Genomic DNA, 25,260 nt, shown 5'->3' with positions numbered 1-25,260 from the left:
ACGGTTTGGGTACGAGTGTCCGAGACTTGGTGCCCTGTGGGCCATGCTCTTTCACGATCCTCTTGCATAGCGCATTGCCGATGGTAAGCTGCTCTAGGTTCGAGGGTCGCTTCTTCCTCTGGTGGCCATGCTTTGCCCACACGAGTGGGAGCATCTACCTGGCGGCAGAAAAGCTCAGGCTGGTAAAACAACGTCTTCGAGGTTGATGCATAGTCGAAGACAGTACCCTTGCCTTCGAGTTTGCTGAGGGCTTCGATCTTGGTATTGCTTGATTGTGAGTCGAATTCGGCACGGACTTCATGCTCAGAGAATCGCCTAGGTGATGTCTTCACTGTTGTATGGCGAGAGATGCTAGGTCTTTTGCGCCTCCAGGTGAATTCGCGTTGGTGTCACTTCGATAAGTGGGATTGATAATAGGCTGATTCTTCTGGGTCTTAGTTGGGATCTCATTCTCTTTATCTGATTCGAATTCGGTCTTCCTCTTCTGAGCTGACTTTGTGGTAGATGCACTACACATAGCGATACATAGTTTTAAGTTTAATTGGTGAAGATGGTTGCACGCTTAGCGTCCACCATAGCGTGGCAAAGGGAGAAAGAAACGGAGAAACACGTGTTACGAGACTAGTGCACTTGGTTTATAATAGAAAACGAGCAGTTAAAGCATCATCCACAAGGGTATAAATAAACAACGTATAGGGTATCCGAGCAGTAGCTTCGACTGCCCCAGCTTTATTGGCCTGTTAGTCTCACGCCTCTGACGCCTTCCACCAAGAGACTGATGTGATTCGGCCTTAATACTCACCTGTGGACCTTACCCTTCACCCCTCCTTATTTTTGCAAAACGCTACAAAGCCCAAGGCCCAAGAGCTAATTCCTGTGGTGCTCATGAGCCTACTGGGTTCGTAGTACCGAGTCTTTGCCGGGCCGTGCCACGGATCCGAAAAATTTTGCGCCCGCGCCAGCCCTCAGCGCACAGCCCCCCAACCACCACCAAACGCCCAAACAAAAAGCAAAAGAACGGGTCTTGCCGCGGATCGAACGCGGGGCCTCTCGCAAGCTACTCAGGGTTCGCCCTAAGCGAGAATCATACCACTAGACCACAAGACCGTTGATTTGTTGCTTCCTGGGAAGTTGAAAAGGTGGTGGTCAAGATGTATTATATTTCCAAAACACGCTACCCAGGGACCAAGCAGCATAAACCAAGCTCTTTTGAGACCGCGGGACAGGCGGAACATCAAATATTACAAAGTGTAGCTTGTAGGAACATGTGTATAGGGGGTGAAGAATACCATTGGTTGCGGTTAAGGGGAAACGGCATGGCGACCAATTGCTCAGCAGAGGCTCTTCCGGCGACAGCAACAACAGCAAAAAGATATTTCTGAAGGTTCTGGATGATGCTGCAACCTGCCGGGCGTTCAAGGTATGCTTCAGTGATATATTGAGCAGGTTATGGGGGCAGATCAAGGTTTTAAAGACTCAGCACCGGTTTTCAATCATCAACGAATACATTTTGTTAGTTTTTGATCAACAATTTGAAGAAATTGCAACCAAAACCAAAGAAATTCGTTTCTGCGCACCACAACCGTTCTCCGTCGCCGAAAGTAGTCTCAAATTATTTTTTGGGCACTATAGTATCGTATCAAGTGTAATGTAGAGTCAAATAAATTGTAGAGGGTGTACAGACCGATATGTAGAATATATCTATTCCTCGGAAGCGGGCCAAGAAGTCATTAATTAAACAACCGGGCAACTGGGTCAAAACATCGAAGTACACTGCCAATTAAAAATCTTTGTAGGTAGAAAGAGCCACGAAGATTTTAACATCCTTCTCTCGCGATATCAACTCTATCATTTCATCCGCCATAAAAATGCATGTTCCCTCAGATCCCCACCTCAGCGGGCAGCTTTCAAACTCGACAAACAGACGCATTACTATAATTACATCATGCCTCTCGTCAGTCTCTCACTGTAGTCTTGTGGCGCTTATGATTGGAGGCTGAGAGGGTCGACGATCACGAGGGGAAGATCTTTCTACTTTCTTTCCTTTCCTTTCTGGCGGGAGCCCGGTACAAAGGGGCGTGTTTTATGATCTGTAAAAATCCCTGTCATATTCACATCAGACGCTCCTTTTTTTTTTTGGCCCGGAATAGTTAACTTCGAATTGATAAGTAGCCGCTTGAACTCTTTAGACTCCGGGGTTCTGGCTTATTGTGCGAGGAAAATATCATATGTCCGAAGAAATCTATCTAGTCTTTTCCATCACCTCCTTCTGTAATGGCTATAAATGACGGAATCAGCTAAATTCCACATCTTCTGATACCTTCGTCCTTAGATTGTGGCATATATTTTGTAAGAGTGATAGCACGCAGAGAACAATGGCCACTACCCACAAATGACACTGCTGCATTGATAATCTAACTACCCTTACTCTCTATTGATATGCCAGTACATCCGCAGTAACTCCACCTTTCGAATCACCACCAAAACGCAGCCCCGAATTGCTCAGTTGTCGCGAGACTCAGCAACGTTCTCGCCGGGCGCCCATGCCTGCGCCACTTCCTGCATCGCCCTCCTCAGTTCCAGCTGTGCCCTCCTCAATTCCCGTTGCGCGCTCCTCATTTCCAGTTGCACCCTCCTCAGTTCCAACTGCGCCAGCCCACCGGCCCCATTCTGCGCGTCCAACGCGTCGATCTCGTGCCTCAAATCCTCTTGCTCGCCATCACCCAACCAGCCCCCCGTCTCCCTGAAAACCGCCTCGGCCAGCTCGATCAGCGCCTGCGCCGGCGCGCTGCACCCGCCCGAGCTCGCCTTCAGCACGCGGCGCCGCAGCGTCTTCGCCACTGCAGAAGAGCCAGTGCCCTCCTGCCATTCCCACCACCTCTCCACGAGCAATGCCCTGTACCCCCCCACCTGCACCGGCAGCTGCCGCGGGTTGCCTGCTTGTGTTCTCATGTTTGTGTCTGCGGAGGAAGAAGCGATGACGACGAAGAAGTCTCTGCCGGGGGCGCCGCTGCCGTCGTTGCTGCTGTAGATGATTTTGGCATTCGCCACGATCTGCTCGCGCAGGAATGTTTCGAGGGGGCCGTCGCGCTCGGAGGGGAAGGGTTCGATGAAGTCGTAGGTCCGTGGTCGGCTCTCCATTGCTTCTGTCTTCCTTCTTCTTCTTCTTCTTTTGTTTCTTTTCTGGGGTTGCTGGCTGGTTGTGGGTAAATGGACGTGAGAAGCTTTGGCCAGCGTTTTTGGTAGAAGACCTCAAGGTGTGTTGATGGTGGTGGTAGAGAAGGTTGGAATGATGTGATCTCTGGGTGCTATTTATACGGGAATATTGGTGTTTGTTAAGTTTGAGCTGCTGCTCGGTGACAATGGATATGAAGTTGTGGTTTAGTTTGCTACTTGCTTCCTCCATGGTGCTACATGAGGGACCATGCATGAGGGGCCATGCATGAGGGGCCATGCATAAGGGGCCATGCATGGAAGCCACAAACACTTGCTACGTCTTTCATAGATTCTGCTTGTCTACTCTTTGCTTCGTACTGCATCAAATGCCACGCGATGGCTGGCTTTCGCGTGCGGGCCGGAGTGGCTTTCTCAGTCCGGCTATGAGGCTGATTGTGAATGGCTTATTAGCTTATGTAGAGATCGACATATGCAACTTATCCGTAGCGCGCAAAAGCGGGGTAAAACGAAAGTGCGAGAATCTGGACGAAGTGATCTGCATGTCCGTTGAACGTGGAGACGATGTTTCATGAATTACACCTTTGTTTCATGGCAAATGGCACAGTTGAGGTCAAAGAGAAGTGCATGGGTGCGGGTAGGGTCGCCTTGCCGCAATCGGGGAAATCCTGCCTCCTGACGGGAATGGCGATCAGTGACTTGGATTGTCAGTATAACCGTATCGGGGCAAGATTACGAGAGTTGGCTAGATCCGGGGTTGAAACAGGTAGTCCAGACGGCAATTGTTTGGCAAGTACTGCCGAACGATGGGCTAGTGCTGATGAAAAGGGAAAAGGACCAGGGCGCAGCGATGAAAACGAGACTATTTTGGACTCCGTGCAGGTGTTACGCCATCGGGCCTTTTGAAGTGATTAGAAGCTTTCGATAGCGGCCGTTAGTGCCGGAGGCCGGTAGTGGTGAAGACGTTAGCCCTGCAAAACATGCAGGATGCGAGACGTTGTTTGGGGAGTGGTGCGGAAGCAGGTGGGGCGGCAGATGGGACGGACGAAATTCCAAGATGCGGCACGCGGACAGGGCAAACACGTGCGCGTTGGCATGCGTGCGGTAATTCTCACGAGCTAAGCGGACCGAACGGGGTGGAGCTTAAAGTTTGGCGGTAGTGATGGTCGGAGTGGACTATTTTGGAGCATGGCCGCAGTGACGGGGCGCTGGTTCTGTGTCGCGTTGAGGCGTGTTGATCCAGAGCTACGGATTATTGGGAGGTCAGCGGGAGGAAGTTTTTGGGGTTGCACAGCGCCTGCCTCCCCTGTCTCCTTCCCGCCATCCTGGCCGCGCATCAACACCTCTCCCAATCGACGCCTTCGTTTCGCGCCATCATGTACGCTGGCTCCACTTTCCATGTCGTACACATACCGCGGACAATGAGGGCGTTATTGTCCGTCGCCCGTTTTCCAGCGCCCCGCGCATCACTGCCATCGTCCACCCACCAACCAGACTAGGTAACCGGCCTGATGCGCGGCTCTGGCGCCAGCGCCATGTTTAGTCAGGGCTGTCAGCAACGGCATTTAGTCTGTGGCGCACCTGTAAGTCCTTGCGTTGCGCTGTGTGCCCCGGCTGTACTCCCCAGCCAGCCTCTACCGTCGCACCATCGCGTGGTAGCCTGGCCCATGCCCTCAACCAAGCCTCTCTTTTCTTCGTCACACCCCCTTCGATGCCGTCTCGCTCAGCCTCGCTTTTCTCGCTCTTAATGATACCCGTCCACTTCCTATTCCGTTAGCCAGCATGCCAAAATGGTCCGCGAGATCCCACTAGCTGTCCTATTCACCTGGCCCCAGCCAAACTACGTCGACCCTGTAACCCGAGGACCCGCCCTCATCATTATTAATATCATATTCGTATCCTTGTGTACAATTTTACTCTTTCTCCGCCTTTACACGCGCATTTTTGTCAAGAGATGGTTCGGCTCGGACGATGTTTTCATAATTTTAGCATACGTAAGCTTCGCCCCTACTGGCAACGCGCCTCAGAGCTGACTTCAACCAGATGTCAACCGTGGGGTTGACCGTCAATGTAATCATTGCAAATAAACACTATTACTGGGATCGCCATGTCTGGGACGTTCCCATCACCGCTTTTACTGGTGCGTCGTTTCCTGACTTTCAACTTTCCACTTGACTGACTTTCCTCAGGCGTGCTCAAGGTTGCCTTCTCTGCAAAGCTTATCTTCGTCTACGCTTCCACCTTCACTCGCCAATCACTATTGTGCTTTTACTACCGCCTCGTCGCCGATTCAGGCATCAAGTGGTTCGGCTGGGCCTTGCACGCAACGGTCTTCCTCAACGTAGCAGCCGTCATCACCTTCACCTGTCTCGGTATCTGGCAATGCAAGTGAGTCTTCCCATTCCTACATCAGTACCACCCCGCTGACTCCCTGGATCCTCAGCCCCATCAGCGCCTACTGGACCTTGTCTCCGCCGGCCGGAGCTTACTGCCTCGATGAGGGCAAAACAGTGCTCGGCATCGGCATAGTCAACTGCTTCATAGACCTCCTCGTCACGGTGCTCCCCATCCCGCTCGTCCGCAAACTGCAAATGCCGCTCCAACAGCGCATCGGCATCATAATCCTCCTGAGCATGGGCCTACTCGTCGTTGTCGCAGGTGTCGTCCGCACCTACTACATCTGGAAAGGCCTGATCGCAAGCTACGACGAAACGTGGTATACTTTCCCCTTGTGGATCGCCGCGGCCGTCGAGATCAACTTGGGCGTGGTAAACATCACCCCCCTTCCACAACACCATCGGAACTGCAGAGCTGACCACAAGCCCACAACCAGATCTGCGCATGCATGCCCGCCCTCCGCCCCTTCATCAAGCGCTGTGTCGCCCCGGCCTTTTCCAGCGTCAGCAGCCGCATATCAAGTCTTATCTCCGGCAGTAGCACGACACCTGAAAACAGCACGGTACAGAACTCTCGCCACAGCCGCGGACACGGCTCGTACCAGAAGTTCCGAAACAACAGAAAGACCAACGACCCCACGTCGAACTCCTCCGCCGACACCAGCACGCTCAAGGAAATGGGCAGAGCCAAGCACCCGCACATCACCCATCACCACCACACAACCAGCATCGACGCCGACAACCACGACCACGACCACCACGACAACGACAACGACGACGAAGTCTCCTTCCTCCCCCACCCGCACGCCCGCGACATCGCGTACAACGTCACCCCGCGCCTACCACCGCCGCCCCCGCGTTCGCCGCTGCAGATCACGTACCGCCAGTCCTTCGAGCTCGTCTCGCTGGACCGCCGCCAGGAGAGGAGAGACGGTTTCTCACCGCCGCGGTCGCCGCAACGGCAACAACGACAGCAGGAAGAGCAGCAGTTGGAATTGGATCCGAGGGGGAGACTAGAGGGCAGTGCGGCGTTTGGGTGCGAGACGAGGGTCTCGTCGCGGCATGGGGTGAGTGGGGATGAGGAGGAGGAGGTGGAGGAGAGGTACGATGACGACGTGGAGGGCGGGAGGAGGAGGCGGAGGCGGAGTGGGTTTTTGGGGCTGCCGGGGCTGGGGGTGGGGCGGGGGAGAGGGTGGGGACGATCCCGTTGACTCATGAATGAAAAAGAGGAGAGAGAGAGAGAGAGAGAGAGAGGAGGGATTGCAATGAGTAATGAATGGAACACACGATACCCCGGGTTTTTGATTGTTTGGCTGTCTTGATTCGTGTTGTAGACCAGCAGGCTGGTAGGGTGGATGAAAGCAGATATTTTTTCCCCCAGCATATAAGAAGTTAGCCACCGGTACGAAGATAATGCTTTGCATGAGAAACATCATGAGCGATGGTACGAATAATGAAATGGCTTTTATCAGAGTTTATTTTTCAGTGACCTTCACTGCATCACGGCTCTCATTCTGCTTTCCTTCATTTCTTGTCCCTGAAATTGAAAAGAGCTATCCGGTCCCTAACAGATACTTCACACAGAAAAAATATTATTCCCATACCACCGAAACCGAGGCTAATGTGAACCACGGGCCGCCTTGTGGGGAAAGAAAGGGGTTGGAGGGGCGGGTTCCGTCGGTTGGTCTCTTCGGCTCCATAGTTGGTCGCAGCAAAAAATTTAACAGTCAGAGGAAGAAACAAGCAAAAAGAAAGCTGAGCCGACCAGGAGTCGAACCTGAACCTAATGCTAACGAGTGTCTACTAGCTTACAATGAATGTTTGGCTAAGTGATCGTAGAAGCATTAATGCTAGCCATTACACCATCAGCTCTTATTGATGTATAGTGAAGTGACGATTTTTTATTATATCACCCAGTATCAGACATACAAGGCTGAGGGTGGTGAGCAGCGGCCTTTGCACAATACACAATGGCTAATGCGCGCACGCGGTGGAAAAAATAGCGAAGCGGCTGAGGATCGTTTTAAGCAGCCCTTGCCAGCATAAAGAGCGCTTCAAATGCATTGAATTCATCGCCAGTCATCGCTCCATCCACCTGCATAACGCCCCACATCCGTTTTGGCATGCCAAAGTAGTGATTGGATCTGAGCAAGGGCTAGAGCGCTGGGCCAGACTTGCCTGGCCTTCGCGCTGCGAAACACCCACCAAATCGAACACCTCTACGTGGCTAAAGGGGCGACCAGTAAGCCAAAAATGTTCTGACTCCACCAATGACTCTGTTCTTGATTGGCGTGTGGAACGTCTTGCGTGGCTGTCATTGGTCACCATCACTGCTGCCCAGCTGACACCAAGAATCCAAGAGAATTGCTGAGAACCCCGCAAAGCGAAAGACACTCTGTCATTTGTAGGTGCTCTGTATGATTGATTTATGGCGCGTAATCCGCGCTTCAGGTTGTCGGAAACTGGCTGCTGATTTTCAACCCTTCAACAACACCAACATCGAGTTCGAGACAGCCTTAACTAATCTTACCAGGGGGAGAAACCAATTATGAGACTTTCATCCTTTTTCCGCTGGCTCATCAGGTCTAAGCCGAAAGCTCGTGTTGCGAGGCTTCAGCTCTGCGACTGCAAACGCAACTGGACCGACCCGCACCTTACCATCGAGCTGGACCACATTTCTCTGCAGCACGGAGATGCGACCGCCATTTCATACGTTTGGGGTGAATTCGATCGTCGCGATGTTCCCATCGGACACCCTCCCGGGAAGAGCGACGATGTCATTCACATGAATCTGGGCATCGAATGGGTCACCCAAGACGTTATTCATCGCCTTGCGGAGATCGCTGCAGACAAGCCCATCTGGATGGACCAACTGTGCATCCCACAGAACGACGAAGAGATCCGGAAGATACTTGCCAGCATCGCGACCATTTACAGGACATTCGAAGTTGCCGTTCTGTTGCCTGGACATCCTTGCGCTTGCCTGCCGCGGATTGTGAAAGAATTGGAAGCGAGAGGGGCCAAGACGGAAAAAGACCATACTACAGGTGGGGACGATGACACTGAACTCCACGAGTCTCATTTCTGTCTAAACGTTTGTCCACTGTCGTCCTGGATGAGCAGGCTATGGACTTTTCAAGAGCTCGGCTTCTCCCGGAGCGTTTGTTGCGTATGGGTTTCCAAAGACGTGGCAAAATGCATTTTTCTTCGCAACACGCTGGAAAACATTTCTGAGCCCGAAGATACACGCCTTGCTGAACCCATTGCTGAAACCGATCTCCAACCTTATACAGCGATATGGTTCCGACATATAGTTTCCATGTTTGTTCAAAATGGGATGGACGAATACTTTGCCGCGCGCTATGTTTGGAGCCATCTACACGACGTCAGCTTCCGATTCCTCGTACAGATCAGTTCTCAAATTGAAGATTTTGACCCTCACATATCAACATCAGGTTGGATAGACAGCATAGGGGCTTTCGGGAATCTACTACTCTACCGATTTATCTCTGGGGAAGTCATCCAAAGGAAAGAAGATCCTCTCATGGAGTTAAATCCCAGTTTCAAGTTATTCGTACGTATTCCATTGCTCCAGAGGGGTTTGGCGATGATCCGCAAAGCAACGCATGCCAGAGACTACGTCATTGCTATATTTGCCGAAGTGCCTGGCTACTCTCCGCCTCCAAATTACAAGAACGAGGAGTTACCAGTGCTCTTGCAACACGCACTGGACTGGCATCGTCAGGAAAGCAAGAACGTCGTGATGTTAAGCACTGCTCCCCAAGGGCTGTTCATTCCGGACGCTGCTGAGTCATTTCTCTGGCGGCCTGCATATTACATTTCTCCCGATCGCATCAGGAATGCCAATGAAGTCTACCAAACCCTCAATGATATAGTACAGCTCAAAAAATCCGGGACGTGCGATGTCGTTCCACTCAGCTACCAGTTCGCCGGATGCACCCCCCTCTCGACTTCAGCGAGAAGCTGGGAGTCTTTCCATGGACACTTCGCTGATCTAGACTCCGTCCCAGAGGTTGCAGCCCAACTGCACAATGTTGTACAAGGCTGGAAATGGCTCGGCACGAATAATAATATGCTGACCCTCCATGAAGACATGATCAGTCATTTGTCTAGCGGCAGCGTCTCCGACGACACCTTTCAGTTACAGGGCATCTGCCTCACGTTAATGGTGCGCAACGACATCCAACAAAGATGCACCAACCTTAGTCCCAGCATGGCCGATCTCCACCTCGCATTTTACGAGTTAGTCTGTCGAGCTTTGTTTCTAGACGCGGCCTTTTGCTGGGAAAAAGGCGTGAAGCTGATGTTCTCCCCACCGACGGAGTACCGGCAGTACACCCGGGTGGGATTGTGTCGTGGAGACGTCAAGCTCGGCGGGGAACAGGTACATGACTCTGATCACATCATCGCTCATAAGTCTCTCACTGTAGGTATTCATTCCAAACGGTTCGAAGCTGAGAGGATCGACGATCACGAGGGGAAACCCGCCTACCGTGTGTTTGGAGTCTGGGTTCGAATGGAGGACGATTTCGAAGGTGATATTGGAGCCGTTTACGATCTTGACAACCCTTTGATAGATGCATTCCTCCTCTAAGCTAGACTTCCTTGCTGGCGTAGCTAGGTTTTTCCATCATGAACAGCATACCCTCAATCCATCACACTTCGGATGAAGTCCGCGTTATTCAACGCCCTCTCACCCCTTCCACGGCCTCTTCCTCTACCTCTGCCGCCCCTCGCATTGCTTGCTGCACCCTTTCGTACCCTCTTCTTCTTCGGCTCCTCTTCGTACGCCGCATCACCATCCACTTCCTCCTCAAAATCACCATCACCCCCATCTTCCTCGTCTTCATCATCCTCAACCACAGTCTTCTTCCTCTTCGCCCCCTTCCCTTTCCGCGCTGTCCGCTGCGTGGGCTCCTGGTCTTGCTCCTCCCGCTCTTCGGAAACAGCTTGAACTTCAACTTCACCATCAGCAGCATCATCCACACCCCCACCCCCCTCCCTCCTCGCCCGAGCCCCAATCCCCTTCAACGCATTAACCAACCTCCCGCTCCCCCTCGCCCTCCCCCCTCTCCCACCACCAGCCCCACCGCCATCATCCCTCCTCCTCGGCGCCCACGCCCCGGCACCGACGGTACTCCCCTTGTCCAAAAACGCCGTGATGTTACTCTGCGTGCCCTCGCGCTCGCGCGTGTTCATGTCGCGGATGACGGGCACGAGCACCTCGTCGGTGCGCTCGCTGGACCAACCGATGGTGCTCATGAGGAAGCGGCGCAGGGCGTCGAGGTCGGGCACGCCCCACGCGAAGCCGGTCGCGTCATCATCGACCTCAGGCTTCATGTACGCCTCCTCGACGCGGGGGTCGGGAAAACTGGCCGGCAAGAACAGCTTCGTGGCGTTAGCCTTGCGGAAGCGGCGGCGAAAAGGCACGTGGGCGTCGGCCTCGCGCGGGCGGGCGCCGGACTGGACCTCCTTCCACCAGTCGCGAAAGGCCTCGAGGGAGCCGAATTCCGACAGTATCTCGAGCGCGGTGACGGGCCCGACGCCGGTGATGCCCTCGGTGTAGTCGGAGCCGAGCAGCTGGGCGACGGCGATGAGGCGCTCGCGCGTGAGGCCGAACTCGGCCTGCAGGTCCTGGGCCAGGTAGCACTCGACGAACTTGGCCTGGTTGAACATGTTCTTGTAGACGCGCGTGCCGCCGAACAGGAACGTGTCGCTGTCGTCCGTCACGATGCCGTCGACCAGCCCCAGCCGCACCAGCTCCGCGCACTGCGCCTCGGCCTCCATCGGCGCCGTGATGTACGGCAGCCCGAATAGTGATAGTAGCTGCTGGCACTCGGCGATCATCGTCTGCGTCACCTCGTCCGCGTCGCGCCGGTCCTTCTTCTGCTGCGTGCGCAGCGCCTTGAGCTCGCGCTCGTAGTCCAGCGCGTTGGCTTCTTGAGACTTGTTGTTGAGCGTCGATGCGAAGCGCGCGTGCTCTTCGGCCTCGACGGCCAGCTGTCGGAAGAGCTCCTCATCCTCCGGGTCTGAGTAGATGGACTCGTCGTCCGGTTGATCGTCCAGCATCTCCTGGTCTGCAAAACCGGACGTGGGAACAGGACCTTCTGGAACATCGGCAAGCGGTGGCGATGGCCTGACAGTCTGATCGGGGGCCGTCTCCGTGTCAATGACTGTCTCGAATTCTGGCGAGGATGACCGTGACTTTGGAGGTTCCGCCTCACCGCCAACAGGTTGTGAATTGGCTTCATGCTCTCCTCTTCCTTTTACATGCTCATTTTTGGGCTGCTCGGTCTCGCTCTCCGACCATTCGATGGGCTCTCCTTCCGACTCACCTGCCTTTTCCTGGTCTTGTGACGGAGCCATAGTCTCAATGACCATGGGCGGCTCTTGCGTTGGCTGCGCTGGAGCTTCTGGTACGGATGGTGGCTCATGCGGCGGTTCAGCTCTCACTTTGTCCGCAAGATCTCCCATCCTAAGCTCATGATCGACAGGCATCACATCCTCCATCTCCAAGTCCTCCTCATCCTCTGAAGACTGAATATCGATGACCTCTTTCTCCTTAGATGGTTCCGCCTCAAGGTCAATGACCTCATTCGTCTCGTGCTTCCTCAGCCTTGGCGTTTCTTCAAACACAAACTCCTTCTCCAATTCCTTCCGATCCTGCTCTCGTTGCTCTGCTTCCAGCCTCTTCTGCTCGGCGAAATCATCCCTCACGTCCCGATTTTCGGCAAACCAAGGAGGAAGTGGCTTCGCTTTCTTTTTCTCCTCGTCATCAGGCCGCTCAAACCCGCCTGCCTGTTCTTCCTGCAGCTTCTGCATCTTCTTCTTTCCCAGCAGTGAGCTCCCCAGATCAAGCTTCTCGAACGGCAGAGGACCGCTGAAACCAGACGCGTTTGATGATGACTTGGCAGCAGGCTGCGTCGACGTTGTAGGCTTCGCTGGTGTGGCTACCTTGCGGGGCTGTCCGGGGCGAGCCGACTTATGCTTCGACTGTCGTGACTCGGCGAGGGCTGCTTGTAGGTTCATCTCGTCCTCGCTATCACTTTCGGCTACCGGTTTTGCTATCCTGGCACTCCGATTGTTCGCCATGCGCGCAATGGCGAGACCACTGCCTTTGGTGAAGGGCCTGGATTCCTCTGCTCTTTGCTGCCCAAAGACTTCAAGAAATTCATCCTCGTCGTCCTCTTCGGCTTGTGCTTGCGGCTTTGAAGGCTCATCGTTATCTTGCTGTAAGGACATGGCGATGGCTCGCTGAAGCTCCTCATCTTCCTCGTCTTCGTTTTGTTGCTCATGACCCACTTCGACGTTCTCCCATTCTTCCTCATCTTCAGCTTCGACGAAAAGTGAGTCTGGATCAGCGCTCCGAGGTTTGCGCCGCCTCGTAGTGCCAGCTTGCCGAGATTTGTAGAATTCCTGGCGTCGTTTTGTCAGGTCCGCTGTCCGACTGTCATCGGCAGCAGGCTGTTGCTTAGGTAGCCGATTAAGGCCTTCAATGGGCACATCTTCAAAGTCGTCTTCATCTTCCCATTCTTGATCATCCTCCTCTTCCTTGGGAGGGCTACTCCTATCAACATCGATAGGCTTGTCGAATCTGCCCTCATCCTTGTCCACAACGCCGAGCGCCCAGCCGCCTTCAACGCCTTCATTCTTGACTAAAACGTATTCCCTGTTCTTCTCACCAGCCACTCGGCCGCCAGCATCCATTCCGTACAGCGTATCGCCATTATTGATGTTCATCAACCGCTGCGTCAGCTCGTTCCGCTCCCTCACGCGCTCGATCTGGAACTTTGAGAAAGCCATGCGATCCTGAAACATGCTGTCCAGCTGATCCTTCGAATAGCCCATCCTCAGCCTGCTGCGCAGCCTGGCTGCGTTCAAGATATTGTACCGGTCGGTGGCGGGCAGGCTCAGGAAGAAGGGGCTGTCGAAGTCGATCTTGGAGAAGTCGTAGACGTTGATGTCCTCGCCCTGCTCGAACTGGCGCGCGTACGCCTCGAGCTCCTCGAGCGACATGATGCGCGGGTCGTTGGGCGCGCCCATCTGCGACAGCGACACGTCCAGCTCCGGCAGGTGGTACGCGTCCTTCTTCTTGAACCCGCCGCGGGCCGCGCGCCTTTCGCCCTCCGTCATCGCCACCTCCTCCGCGTACACCACATCTTCCGGGATCCGCTCCTCCTCCGGCTCGTCATCTCTCCTCCTCGCCGCATCCTTCCGCCTCTGCTCCTCCTCCTCAGCCCGGCGCTGCATCTGCACCGCGAGCAGCTTGCCCGCCGTGCGGACCGCATCCTCGCGGCGGCCCTCGCGGCGCTGCCTGCGTGCGCTGATGGTCTGGCGCTTGAGGGCCGGGGCGCCGCCGTCGAAGACGAAGACGGGCCGGATGCCGACGAACAGCAGCTTGCAGATGCGGCGGAAGAAGCCCACGACGTGGCTGTTGCGCAGCGCGTTTCCTTCCTTGTCGCGCACCGCCTTGAGGAACTGGTAGATCCAGATGGACGCGTCCACCGCCAGCCGCTTCTTGTTCAGCGTCTCGAGCTTGATCGGCCGCGCGCACGGCTGCACCACGGTCCAGAGGCCGGTGACGCCCATGCTGGTGGTTGCTGCTGGTTTGCTGGAGCGATGGTTAGGAAGTAGGTCCGGTCCATTGGAAGGTCTCCGCCGTTTCTCTCTCTCTCCCCAGGCAGAGATGGGGTTGGCGGGAAAGGCGGACGTTGACGGAAGAGAGAAGCGCGTCTGCCTGCGCGCCACGCGATGATGTAATCGATAAGGGAACGCGATCATGTGATCTTGAATGCTCCGACAGTGGCCAATCGCGGGCAGATTACATGAGTCATGTTCATCCAAGCTGTTATACTTGTTCACCACTTTGGCTTCCTTGGGCAGCAAATAAGTGGGCAATGAGGGCCAATTCCTAGGTTTGCGAATTGAGCAGTTGTCCTACACAATGGGTTGCGCAGCGGTTTCCAGGTGATGTATTGCTCAAAGATGAGAATCGGTAATCACGCCGCCAATGGAACAAAGAAGTCACAGTCTCCAGTTACTTTGATACCCACCTCGCAACCAAATTCTGAAGTTATGCAGGATTGGAGATACGGTAAACCGTCTGGATCTTCTACTACCGCGATACTTCTTCTATTAAGCGTTTTATAAGTAATAATCTACCACTTAGATCTTAGCTACTTGAACGCGGCGCAGCGCTGCGGTGCCGAGCCCGCTGGCACGCGAAGGGGTGAAGGCGGTCGCGGTGCTAGCCGCATGTTGAGGCTCAGAGCTGAAATAATGTCTTGCTCGTGTGTCACCTTGTCGCTCTTGTGATTGGCTTTGGGGGCTGCAAAAGGGTGGGGCGGCCTCTGGAAACCCGGCTCATTTTTATCTTCGTTCTTCCCTCCTGTGGATTCGGAACACGACCTTGCAACCTCATGGGTGCAATATGACACCAAAAGGCCACCTGACTTACAGGCTACAAGGGATCCCCATATTATACACCTGTGGAGATATCCACAGTCGCCTTTGTCACTTTCTCCGTTTACATGGACAAGAAATTCAAATTTTCTCCCTTGCCCAAGACCCTTTCTCAGGAAGTCGGCAAGTCGCTACTTTGGCTCTACCAAGTCTTCCCGATAGATTTCGCACACCAAGCAAGCCCGACACATGGCTTTTACGAAACTTTTGGCGTGATGATCGAAATGCAAATGAATCTACTTCACCAGATGCCACGATCGATATAGACTTCTATGGGCTTACGCCTTTGCATAGTTCACCGGACCAGGACTGCGATACGGAGTACGCTTGCCTATGTTTCACACACACGCATTTACGCTGATCGTCCTCAGTCTAGTCGCAATCTCCGGTCTCAATGGACATGCTTTCGGTTCGTTTAAAGAGAGAGGCAGTGACTACATGTGGCTTCGTGACGCATTACCCAAGACACTTCCAACAGTGAGGGTATATATCTATGGCTATGACACTCGCTTGATCGGGAGCACTTCTATGCAAACTATCTTCGATCTTGGGGGGAAGTTTGGGGAGGTGCTCAAGCAATTGGTGAGACGTACCAAAGCTGACCAGGGCCATGTGCTAACCGTTGGAAATTTAGGGTTCGCTGTCTTCTCGGAAACTTTTGCTCATTGGTCACAGCTTAGGCGGCCTTGTAGTTGAGATGGTTAGTGTACCTCCTACTGATTACACCAAAACAAACCAAACCCCCCTTCTTACGAACGGTCAGACCATGCTAGACCTATTTGGGTGTTCGAATCACCTTCTCCAGTCAATTTGCGGAGCCGTTTTCTTTGGTGTCCCACAGTTGGGTCTGTCTTCAATCGAGGCGCTTCGTGAGATGGTCCAAGGTCAACCCAATGAAGAACTTATCAGAGACCTCAATTTTGACTCCAGATTTCTTCAAGGACATAGGAAGGAATTCCATTCCATGAGAAAACGGATGAAAAGCCTCAATATCCTCTCGTTATACGAGACGGAAATGACCAGAGATCCACAAAAAGTATATCTGATTTCAAGTGTCATCACTCCTCATCCGCTGATTGTGTCTAGGATGGCGGCGATTGGAAAATGAGTGGGAATATTCGTCTACTCGTCCCAAGGACCTGCGCAACATTCGAATGTGACACGTGTGTTGCGATCAATCGGAACCACTCTGAAATTGTGAAATTCCCACCTGGTGATCAAGACTGCCACTTCATCCTCAGTCACATGCAGAGCCAATTTCTTGGAGCAGGTAAGAACTGACTCAAGCTGGCTGGATCTCAAAAGTCTAATGCATCTGTCAACAGGATCCGTGGCTCAGCTGTCGGACGATCAGAAGAATGCGCTCCAATCATTGGCATTCAGAGATCGGCATTCACGGCCCGAAAGCGTCGAAGTGGAAGAAAACACCTGCCAATGGCTCACGGAGCACAAACACTTCCAGCACTGGTTGAAGAAGCCCAGCATTGATGGAGAGCGGCTACTTTGGGTACGTGGGAAACCAGGATCTGGAAAATCTACGACCATGAAATATGCACTTCAATATCTTGAAGCCGAAGTCGACCACATGATCATTTTATCATTTTTCTTTCATGCCCGAGGAGACACCTTTCAAAAGACAAAGCTTGGTTTCTTGCGCTCAATTCTCAACCAACTACTAGCACGTCTTCCGGAACAATTGAAAGACTTTACCAAGAAATATGAGCAACGAATCCAGACCCAGGGACCCGAAAACTTCAGCTGGAACGAAGGGTATCTTCAGCAACTACTGACAAAGTACCTCCGAGAAGCTTCCAAAACAAAGCAAATTATTCTCCTCGTTGATGCACTCGATGAAAGCGGCGAATCCACAGCAAGGGAATTGGTCAGCTTGTTCCGAACTTATGTCACATCCAATCCTGACGCAGCCTCTTCAGTGCGCATTCTATACTCATGTCGTCACTACCCAATCCTCAATGCCGCCGGTGATCTCATAATAGAGATGGAATGTGAAAATGCGAAAGATATCAACACGCTTGTCAAGCGTAGCCTCCGCCAGGACATTGGCGATGAACAACATGTCAAAGAACTGGAGCGATATATCACCAGCAGAGCTGGTGGCATATTCCAGTGGGCTATTTTGGTCACCCGAATGGCTGCTTCAACATACTTGCGGGGCTCTTCCATGGCCGAGGTTCTTGACGAGATCAAAAAGCTGCCAAGGGACCTGAATGAGCTGTATCATTCACTATCGTGCAGGAAGCCTCCTTGTTCTCGAACCAAAAGGCTTTTTCAGTGGATGATATTTTTATTCAGGCCTCTTGAGCTTGATGAACTGCGCTTCGCTATTTGTCTCGATCGGAACATGACCGAAAGGACTATTGAAGAGGTCAAACGTGGCAAGCTCTTCCTTCGCAATGCAGAGACCGGTATCAAAGACTTATCCAGGGGTCTGCTCGAAGTTAGCAATAATGGTGGTCGAAAAATTGTCCAATTCATCCACCAGTCAGTCTTGGATTACCTACTGCAGGAAGGCGGTCTTGTAAGGCTCTTCACACCCACCACTGTTAATGAGATTGTTGGGGAAGCCCACTTTCAAATATCTCGCTCATGCATTCGATATGTACTGTTGCAGAATTTCCAGGAAGGGAATAGCCTCGACCGGCTTTCAGACAAGACACCCCTTTTTAACTACGCACAACAATTCTGGTCGTTACATGTAATGCATGCAGAGCACCGAAAAGTACCACAAATTGATCTCCTGGATTTCTTGGATACGCCGTTGCCACGGATGACGTTCGAACATCCTACGCTTCAGGCATACTGGGACAATCAAAAGAGATTTGATTCTTCCTGGCTCTTAGATGATGGAGAGCAAGTATCTAATCTTCGCATTGATCACCCTTTGTTTGATTTGCTTGCAGTGGGCGACACCTGTTGCAGGAGATCAAGGTTCAAAAGAGCTATCGAGGAGGCTTGGGAACATGCGAAAGAGCATTCGAGGCTTGCGGATATCCTTGCTCTGATTGGTATTTGGAGCACGCTACGGTATTTGGTCCATCAGAGGTACGGTAGCCTAACTTTGCACCGGCCTCGGCTTGATCTCGCAATTATCGGCAACCTGCAATTAGATTTGGAAACCTGCTGGACACGTCTCAGTGCAGATGACGTCAACACGAATCTTGCGACACCCTATTCACCTCTTTGGTTGGCTGTCTGTGCTGGACGAGAAGACCTGCTATTACAGCTCATCAGCGCAGGCGCAGATCTGGAACATGAGAACGGATATTCCGATGAATATAAGACGACTGCATTGACCTTCGCGGTCTTACTCGGCAAAGTAACCTTGTTCGGCATCTACTGGATGCAGGATGTCTTGTCAACTACATGGCTTTCGACCATTCGTATCATTTAACACCAAATGAATCAAATGAGGCTTGCAGGGAGCTGATGTATGAGGCAGCCGCCAGGAGAGTGGTTGCGGATGACACCTGTTCAGACAGGACAGCGCTATTTACAGCAATATTTTACAATGATAAATCGGCGGTGAAGCTTCTTGTGGAGGCTGGTGTCCCTGTCGACATCCTCGACGATGGAGAGACGGCTCCTTTCAGACTTGCAAGATACGGACAAAATGGAGACATGATCAAGTTATTGACAAGTCTTGGGGCAAATCCAAACTATTGGTGTGGGCAGAAAACGCCTTTCACCGTTGCGCTACGGAGCTCCTCCGTCGAACCAGCTAGGATTTTGCTCGACTGCGCGATCTTGGACGTCGATCAGGTCGACGACCACGGTTTCACTCCGCTGATGCGTTTGCTTCGCAAATCCCGAAAGCCGACCTGCCGAAAGATGCTTGCTCTGTGTATTGAATCACAGAGGTTTGATCTCGAATTTCAGAGTCCGAATGGTGAGACCATCCTCTGGATGGCAGTTTCGAGGAACCAATCCGATCTGGTCGATATCCTACTCACCGCGGGAAACGTAGATCCAAACGTGCAGGACATTTACGGCATGACGCCTTTGATGGATTCTGCCTCGCGCGGCTATGAGACGGTCACAAGGCTTCTTCTGGCTTGCCAAAACATTGACATTAGCATAAAGGACGAGGAAGGGTGGGATGCTCACGTTCACGCCATCGAGGCTGGGCATGTGTCCCTGGCGAATCTGATTGTTGAAACCATTATGGATTAACCCTCTAAGAGGCTTGAGACTCGCAGAGACCATGTACAATCAGAGGTGGGACTAACCCAAATTGGCCTTTGATTCTAGGCAAATCTATGTGCGGTTCATCGTATTTCAACAACAAGATCTCCATATTCGGCGACAATCCCGCGGAAGAATTGATCAGAGCGTGTAACACGGCCACCTTACAGAATAGATAGTTCTTAGTTTATCTATCTATCAGTTTGGATACCGATCCTTCCTGGAAGGGAAACAAAAAAAAAAAAGGAAGATCATCGACGAAAATGGCAAAACTAGAAGCGGTGGGATCTAATGGGGAGTGCCCCCTTCCCGTGCCTCGACAGAAAGACTCTTTGGGAATCGTCTTTTTTGCCTTCCCTAGCCCGTACTCGAACTTGCGTCCTCTTTCCCACAAGAGGGCGGATGGAAGCTCAGATGCCCTACGTAAACCTTCAGGCTCTCATCTAACCGAGACAATCCATCTTATTCGATCGTAGCTAGCATACCGGAATGGGTTAACTTACCGGCTTATATATCATACTGCGAGACTCACTCTAAACCCCACGCTCAAACTTAAACCTCCCGCCCGCGGTGGTAGACCGCCATCACCACAGATGACGTCACGCGACTCATCACTGTAGATAGTCGGCTCGCACAGTTCGCGAACAGCAAACCGCACGCCCTCTTGATAGAAATATGCCTTCTTGCTCTATGCTCCACAAATTATGCTACAATATTCCTCCGTGAGCAGCAAAAGTAAACGGACTGGACGCAGAGGTGAGCTGCAAAATTCCTGGATCCAACAACCTACGTAAATGCGGTGCTCTTGTCCATTCTGTCACTCCCTATGGCAGCCTACTTCCATACCCATTTAAAAATCACTATCGGGACATGGAATAAACGTGACAGTGAGCAAATTGTTTCATTTAAAATATCGACTATCAAGTCCTATCAAACTGATTTTTACGGCCCGTTTCCGAGCAATATCTATCCAGCTAGCTATTCAGGAATCCTCATCTATCAGCCCGTCCTTTCCCTTCTTGATTATTCGCCTTTTGTGCAAGTTCGCGAGCCGAGAAAAACGACCCGCCTCCGGAATTAAAACCTTTACACCTTCGCCTTCTTGCCCTTCTTCTTCGGCCTGTCGTTTGCGCTGTCGCTGTCCTGGTCCGACTCCCCGAAGCTATCAAAGTCCTCCAAGACCTCCTCCAGCTCCTCCCACGTCTTCTGCTTCTCCAACGCCGTCCGCCTCGGCCGCTTCCCAGTCGTCGCCCACGCGTAGCGGCTGATGGTGCTCGAGCCCCTCAGCGGCGTCTCTCCGATGCGCGACCGACTGCTCTCCTCCGCCTTGACCTTCGGTGCCGACTTCTTGGCCTTCAGTCCCTTCTGCATCGCCAGGGCTTCGCTGACCGACGGCGGCGCGCCGGGGCGCCTGGACGCCAGGGCCTCGCTGTCTGACGACAAGTTTGCGGCCTTGCCCTTCTGCTTGCCGCCGCCGCCCTTCTTGGTCTTGACGGCGAAGGCGGTGCCGCCCGATTGCGTCTGGCCCTTCTCCCAGAAATGCTTCGTGACCTCCTCGGGGTAGTTGTAGTTGAAGAACATCTCCTCTCCCGGCGCCATGTCCTTGTTCGCGAACAGGCCGATGCGGACGACCGTGTTGCAGAGCATCACTCGAGGTTCGCAGTTGGGCGCCTTTGCCGAGTTGTTGATGAAGCGGAGCTTGTTGCCCGCTCTCGTACTGTCGACCTCTTGGGCTGAAGCAACGAATTAGTAAAAGTCCCGGAAGAAGAGTAGGATGGGGTACTTGCCTTTGTTCAGGTCAAACAGGTAGTTGGTCTTGAGGTGCTGGTAAACTGCGCCTCGTCTCGAACCTTCTTCCTTTGTGACAATCTCGCCTTTGTATTCTCCAATGTACTCGCCCGCCTTGAGCCTTTCTCCGGCGTACAATCCGAAACCTTGAACCTCCGATTGGCCCAGGAGGGTGCGCTTGGGCACGTTGCGCTGGATATTTACATTGCCACACTTCTGACGATAGAGAGCATCGTTGTACCTATTGATTGGATCAAGAACCTCGGCAGCTCCACAGCTCGCGCAGAGATCAGGATCGCACTCCCTGTTCAACGCCCAGCATTCACACTTGTTGTTTTTGAAGCACGCAAGTCCATACTGGGCACAGGTGCAGCCCCGATACCGTCGCTTGCAGGATGCCGCGCATGCGCAAGTCTTCTCACACACGATGTTGGCCCTAAAGCAACTGCACTTTGCCTCCGAACACGTGCCTTTGTGACTGCAGGGAAAGAATGGCGGTCTTTTCTCCATAATGTGCGTCCTTGTCTTCAGCCATTGAGACGTATTTCGCCGTACGATTATTCCATCATCATCGGGATGTTCTCGAGGCTGAGCCTTGACGTGCTTCTTAAAGTTGACGAGGGAAGCCTCGGACGAAATCGACAATCTTCGTAAACTGTTTGGCTTGGAATCACTGGGTGATCGTTCGTCGTCGTCAGAGCTGTCATGAGCAGTATCCGAGTCCTCGCTCTCAGAATGGTCGCTCGGTTCTGGTTGTTCTAAGATTGCACCGTGAAAAGGACAGTTGTGCAGGTGGCAGACGCGGCATGCGAGTGTTCTGTAGGCAAAATCGGAAGAACCATTGGTATCGCCAGGTTGAGGGCGGTTTCCAAGTGGCGGTGGCTGAGCCAAAGAGGACCTTCTTGCAATGTGCCAGAAGCTGAATTTGAGAATCTCGAGCCATGTGGGGCAGAAGATAGAAGCGATAGCGAGTCCGCGTACTGTTGTAGGTGGGAGATTTTCGAGCACCGCCCTCCATTTTTTCTTGTCCCGGTTGAATTCCTCCATGCAAGAAAGTGGTCGTTTGTTTTCTAAGCAGTGGGTTTGCTTAAGTGACATCTCCATTTGCAAGTTGTGTATCAGCGCATCCGACGGTAGCAGAAAGTACGCCAAGATATCACTCATTTCCATGGGTAATTCTTCAATGATTTTTTCAGCGTAAGAGCGAAGTTGCCAGGCTTGTTCAGCTTGAAGTAACCTGCGTCGCCTGAGTTCATCCGCAACAATATTATAGCGACTCTGCAGCTCATCCCACAGCGACTTCTTGGCGAGATCTTCGTCTTGGTTGTCGTCGAAGTAAGGGTATACCATGAGTGTTCTATGGTTCTCAGCGAGAACGTTTTGTTTCAGGCTGACATAATTGGTGTATGGCGGGACGGGGACCGTATTGACCGCGTAGAAATCGACGGGATTGCTGATAATCGACCTAATTCCTTTGCTGCTGCCATGTGAGAAAACCTCTTGGGTTTTCTGGTTCCTCGGTTTGCTCTCTCCGGTCTTCACTGCTCCACGAGTCTGAATAGCCGTCGCGTTTGGCCAAGGAAATTCCTGTTGCGCGAACTTAGCTGGCACGATGCTCGGCCCTGAAATAAAGTCGTTGGAGGATTCCGCAGTCGTGTCGGGTTCCGGGAAATGGTGGATTCTGCGAGCTCGACCCAACCGGAACTGCATCGTGTTAGAAACAGAGAAGCAGCGGGGCAGATTTGCTCTTACCTTAGTAAAGTATTCGCGGTCCTCTTCAATTTCCTTCACGCGCTTATTCAACAAATCCCGCATGCTTTCAATCGACCACCCGCTTGTGTCTTGAAGGTCCTGGAATGACTCCGACGTGGGAATGTCACGCGGAGGAACCTTGCAGGAGTTGGATTTTGGCGACTCCGTGCTGCCCATGTCTAGAAGTGTTACCGGAACTGGAATGAAATGCATTAGCGCCTGTAATCGATGCACCAGGATACGCGCCACGGTTGAGTGTGTTGTAGGGATACTTACGCGCGGGTTGAGTGATATCAGCGTGTTCTGTAGGCTTGGCCTCAGTGGACATAATTGGGAGCGGATCTTTTGGGGCGCTGTCAAGTGCTTCCAAAGGATTATCGTCTTGAGGTTCGGGATGCAGCTCTTCTGGTTGGATAGAGTTAGAGAGGGTCTCGTTGCCACGATCCCGCGCTCCGTCCGTCTCTGGGCGAACAACAGTTTCAGGTGATGATCCACGTTGTTCCTCCTCAGAAGGCTTAGGGTTATCAGAGAAAAGAGGTCGCAGATCGCGTGGAAGAGAGTCGAGCGGGTCGGTATGCACTTTTCGTCGCTGTGTAAAAGGTTTAGAGGTAGTCTCGATGTTGCCGCGATTTCCGGCTTCGGTTGTCTCTCGTTGAGCAGGGTTTCCAAGTGCTGGCTGGCGTGGTTCCACGATCACAAGGGGTGCAGGTCGTCTTTGATCAGGGACAGGTAGTGATTTCCTAGATTCGCTGCTGGTGGGGTCTTCTGCGGGATGAGTTACGTGATTGAGCCGCGAAGGTATCGAAGGCAAGTGGGGACGTGGCTGAGGCTGCGGTGACAGCAATGAGGAGATGGTATTCTGCCGTGGTGTTAGAATCATCCACAACATCTGTCTCTAGCTCACTCACGCTCGATCGGTGGCTTTGAGGGCGAGATCTCTGCCCAGTAGAGTAGAACTATCAGATTGACTTAGCCTTGCGTTTTCTCTGAAAACACGCCACCTTACCTTTTTAAGATTGTTGAATATTTTCCTGGCCTCCTTGATATCGTCCGTGATAATGTATCCCGGACCACCATCCAACTTTGCAAACCTGTTTTTGACCTGATCTTCGACCAGCTGCTTTGCTCTTTCCAGCGAGCAACCGTCACGAGCAAGGTCACAGAAGTCGCACACGAGGGTGGCGTCGAATTGAGGCGGGTTCAGTGCCGTCGCTATTTCCCATGGATACACTCCCCAATCTTGCTTGACTCTCTCGGCGACCTCTGCGGCTATAGGCGAGAGGCGCTTGATCGGGCTAGTTTCACGTTCCGACGGAGGTGTCGGCGGTGTCGTCGGCCTCACGTGCTCTGTCGAGCGTCCAGATGAAAGCGTGTCCCTGCTGGCGGTCGCTGGTGTCGATTTTTCCTCGTCTATTAGTAGGTCGTCATCATCGCCGTTGTCGCCATCTTCATCATCGCTAATTACGTGCGCCTGCGCAGGTGTTGAGCCATCATTGAGCGGTGGTGGGCGGGTGCTGGAAGCGGAGGCACCCGAGTGTCGCTCTCCGGACGGGTTTCCTGGGAGATGTGCGAATCTTCCTGGAAACATGGGCGGACTCTCCGAGTTTAGCGCTGCTGGCGGAGTTTTAGCCGATACGCGAGTAAGCTTGGGCGCAACGCCAGTGTCACCTGAGACTGAAGCACGGGGCTTGCTGCTTCCTTCAGCCGTCGTTCTTGGAGTTCGCGGGCTGGTGTTTTGATTCCGCGATCGCGAGTCAGGCCGCGCTTCATTGGCCGGCGCCAAATCGCCCTCACCTGCCGAACCGGGCCGTTCAGCCACACCTGCAGCTGCATCGTCTTCGAGCGTCAGGTCAATTGTTGCGATAGCTAACGCGCTGGAGAATCCGGAACGACGCCTAGGCTGCAGAGTATCAGGCACGATCGTTCGGTTCAGCGCTGGGCGCCGCACTTGCGCGCCATCTCGTGTAGGGCCCAGATCAACAGCGTTGTCATCGTCATCATCGGATACCAAGTCGATGACCGCCGACGTAGCCATGATGGACGATAGGTTCACTGTAGTGTTAGTTGATTGAAGTCAAAGCTGCCGCCAAGCCCACACTGCTGGGAGTGAGGGTTCTGGCAGCGTGAGCGTCACGAATGGGCAGGACTTGAGCGGCGTAGTCAGGTCATTGAGGCAGTTGTTTGCAGGCAGAGCTGGGGGTTTGCGTTTGACACGGAAGAGGTTCAAATGAACGCGCGATAGTGAATGCCTAGAATTCGGCAACGGCTCTTGGCCCTGCGACTTCCTTTCCCGTGCCACAATCGCCTCGTGCAAACGGGAACCTGGAACCCTTCCCAACCACAAAAGTAACGTGACAATCTAGCACACAACAAGAACTCATGCGCGGTAACACCAACAGTGCACTCGTCAATTCGTCCGTGATTCGCGGTTCGCCGCGCTTCCTTTTTTGTACCGATTCAATTT

General features: G+C 52.9%; 5 protein-coding genes across 5 annotated transcripts; 2 read left to right on the top strand and 3 right to left on the bottom strand.

Moving 5' to 3' along the window:
• Positions 1-2,502: 2,502 nt before the first annotated feature.
• Positions 2,503-3,141, bottom strand: LTHEOB_751 (uncharacterized protein; the record flags this gene model as incomplete). Its single annotated transcript, XM_035516884.1, has 1 exon — positions 2,503-3,141. The coding sequence occupies one exon, from the start codon at positions 3,139-3,141 to the stop codon at positions 2,503-2,505; it is 639 nt and encodes a 212-aa protein (XP_035369510.1).
• A 2,076-nt stretch (positions 3,142-5,217) lies between these two features.
• On the top strand, positions 5,218-6,781 carry LTHEOB_750 (Integral membrane protein; the record flags this gene model as incomplete). Its single annotated transcript, XM_035516873.1, has 4 exons — positions 5,218-5,314; positions 5,364-5,562; positions 5,618-5,942; positions 6,008-6,781. 4 exons carry the CDS (start codon positions 5,218-5,220, stop codon positions 6,779-6,781), a joined length of 1,395 nt encoding a protein of 464 aa, XP_035369509.1.
• Positions 6,782-10,238: 3,457 nt separating this feature from the next.
• LTHEOB_749 (Xeroderma pigmentosum group G protein) lies at positions 10,239-14,180 on the bottom strand (the record flags this gene model as incomplete). The annotated part of the gene is made up of 1 exon (XM_035516861.1): positions 10,239-14,180. One exon carries the CDS (start codon positions 14,178-14,180, stop codon positions 10,239-10,241), a length of 3,942 nt encoding a protein of 1,313 aa, XP_035369508.1.
• A 4,722-nt stretch (positions 14,181-18,902) lies between these two features.
• LTHEOB_748 (ANK ankyrin repeat protein) lies at positions 18,903-19,244 on the top strand (the record flags this gene model as incomplete). Its single annotated transcript, XM_035516850.1, has 1 exon — positions 18,903-19,244. One exon carries the CDS (start codon positions 18,903-18,905, stop codon positions 19,242-19,244), a length of 342 nt encoding a protein of 113 aa, XP_035369507.1.
• A 1,098-nt stretch (positions 19,245-20,342) lies between these two features.
• On the bottom strand, positions 20,343-24,831 carry LTHEOB_747 (Set domain-containing protein; the record flags this gene model as incomplete). Its single annotated transcript, XM_035516839.1, has 8 exons — positions 20,343-20,989; positions 21,107-21,401; positions 21,600-22,748; positions 22,797-22,993; positions 23,073-23,385; positions 23,578-23,655; positions 23,705-23,752; positions 23,803-24,831. 8 exons carry the CDS (start codon positions 24,829-24,831, stop codon positions 20,343-20,345), a joined length of 3,756 nt encoding a protein of 1,251 aa, XP_035369506.1.
• Positions 24,832-25,260: the final 429 nt, after the last annotated feature.

This window comes from Lasiodiplodia theobromae (genome assembly GCF_012971845.1).
Source record: "Lasiodiplodia theobromae strain AM2As chromosome Unknown scaffold_2, whole genome shotgun sequence".
Classification (NCBI taxonomy): Eukaryota; Fungi; Ascomycota; class Dothideomycetes; order Botryosphaeriales; family Botryosphaeriaceae; genus Lasiodiplodia; species Lasiodiplodia theobromae.
This window is presented reverse-complemented; position numbering and strand designations above follow the sequence as displayed.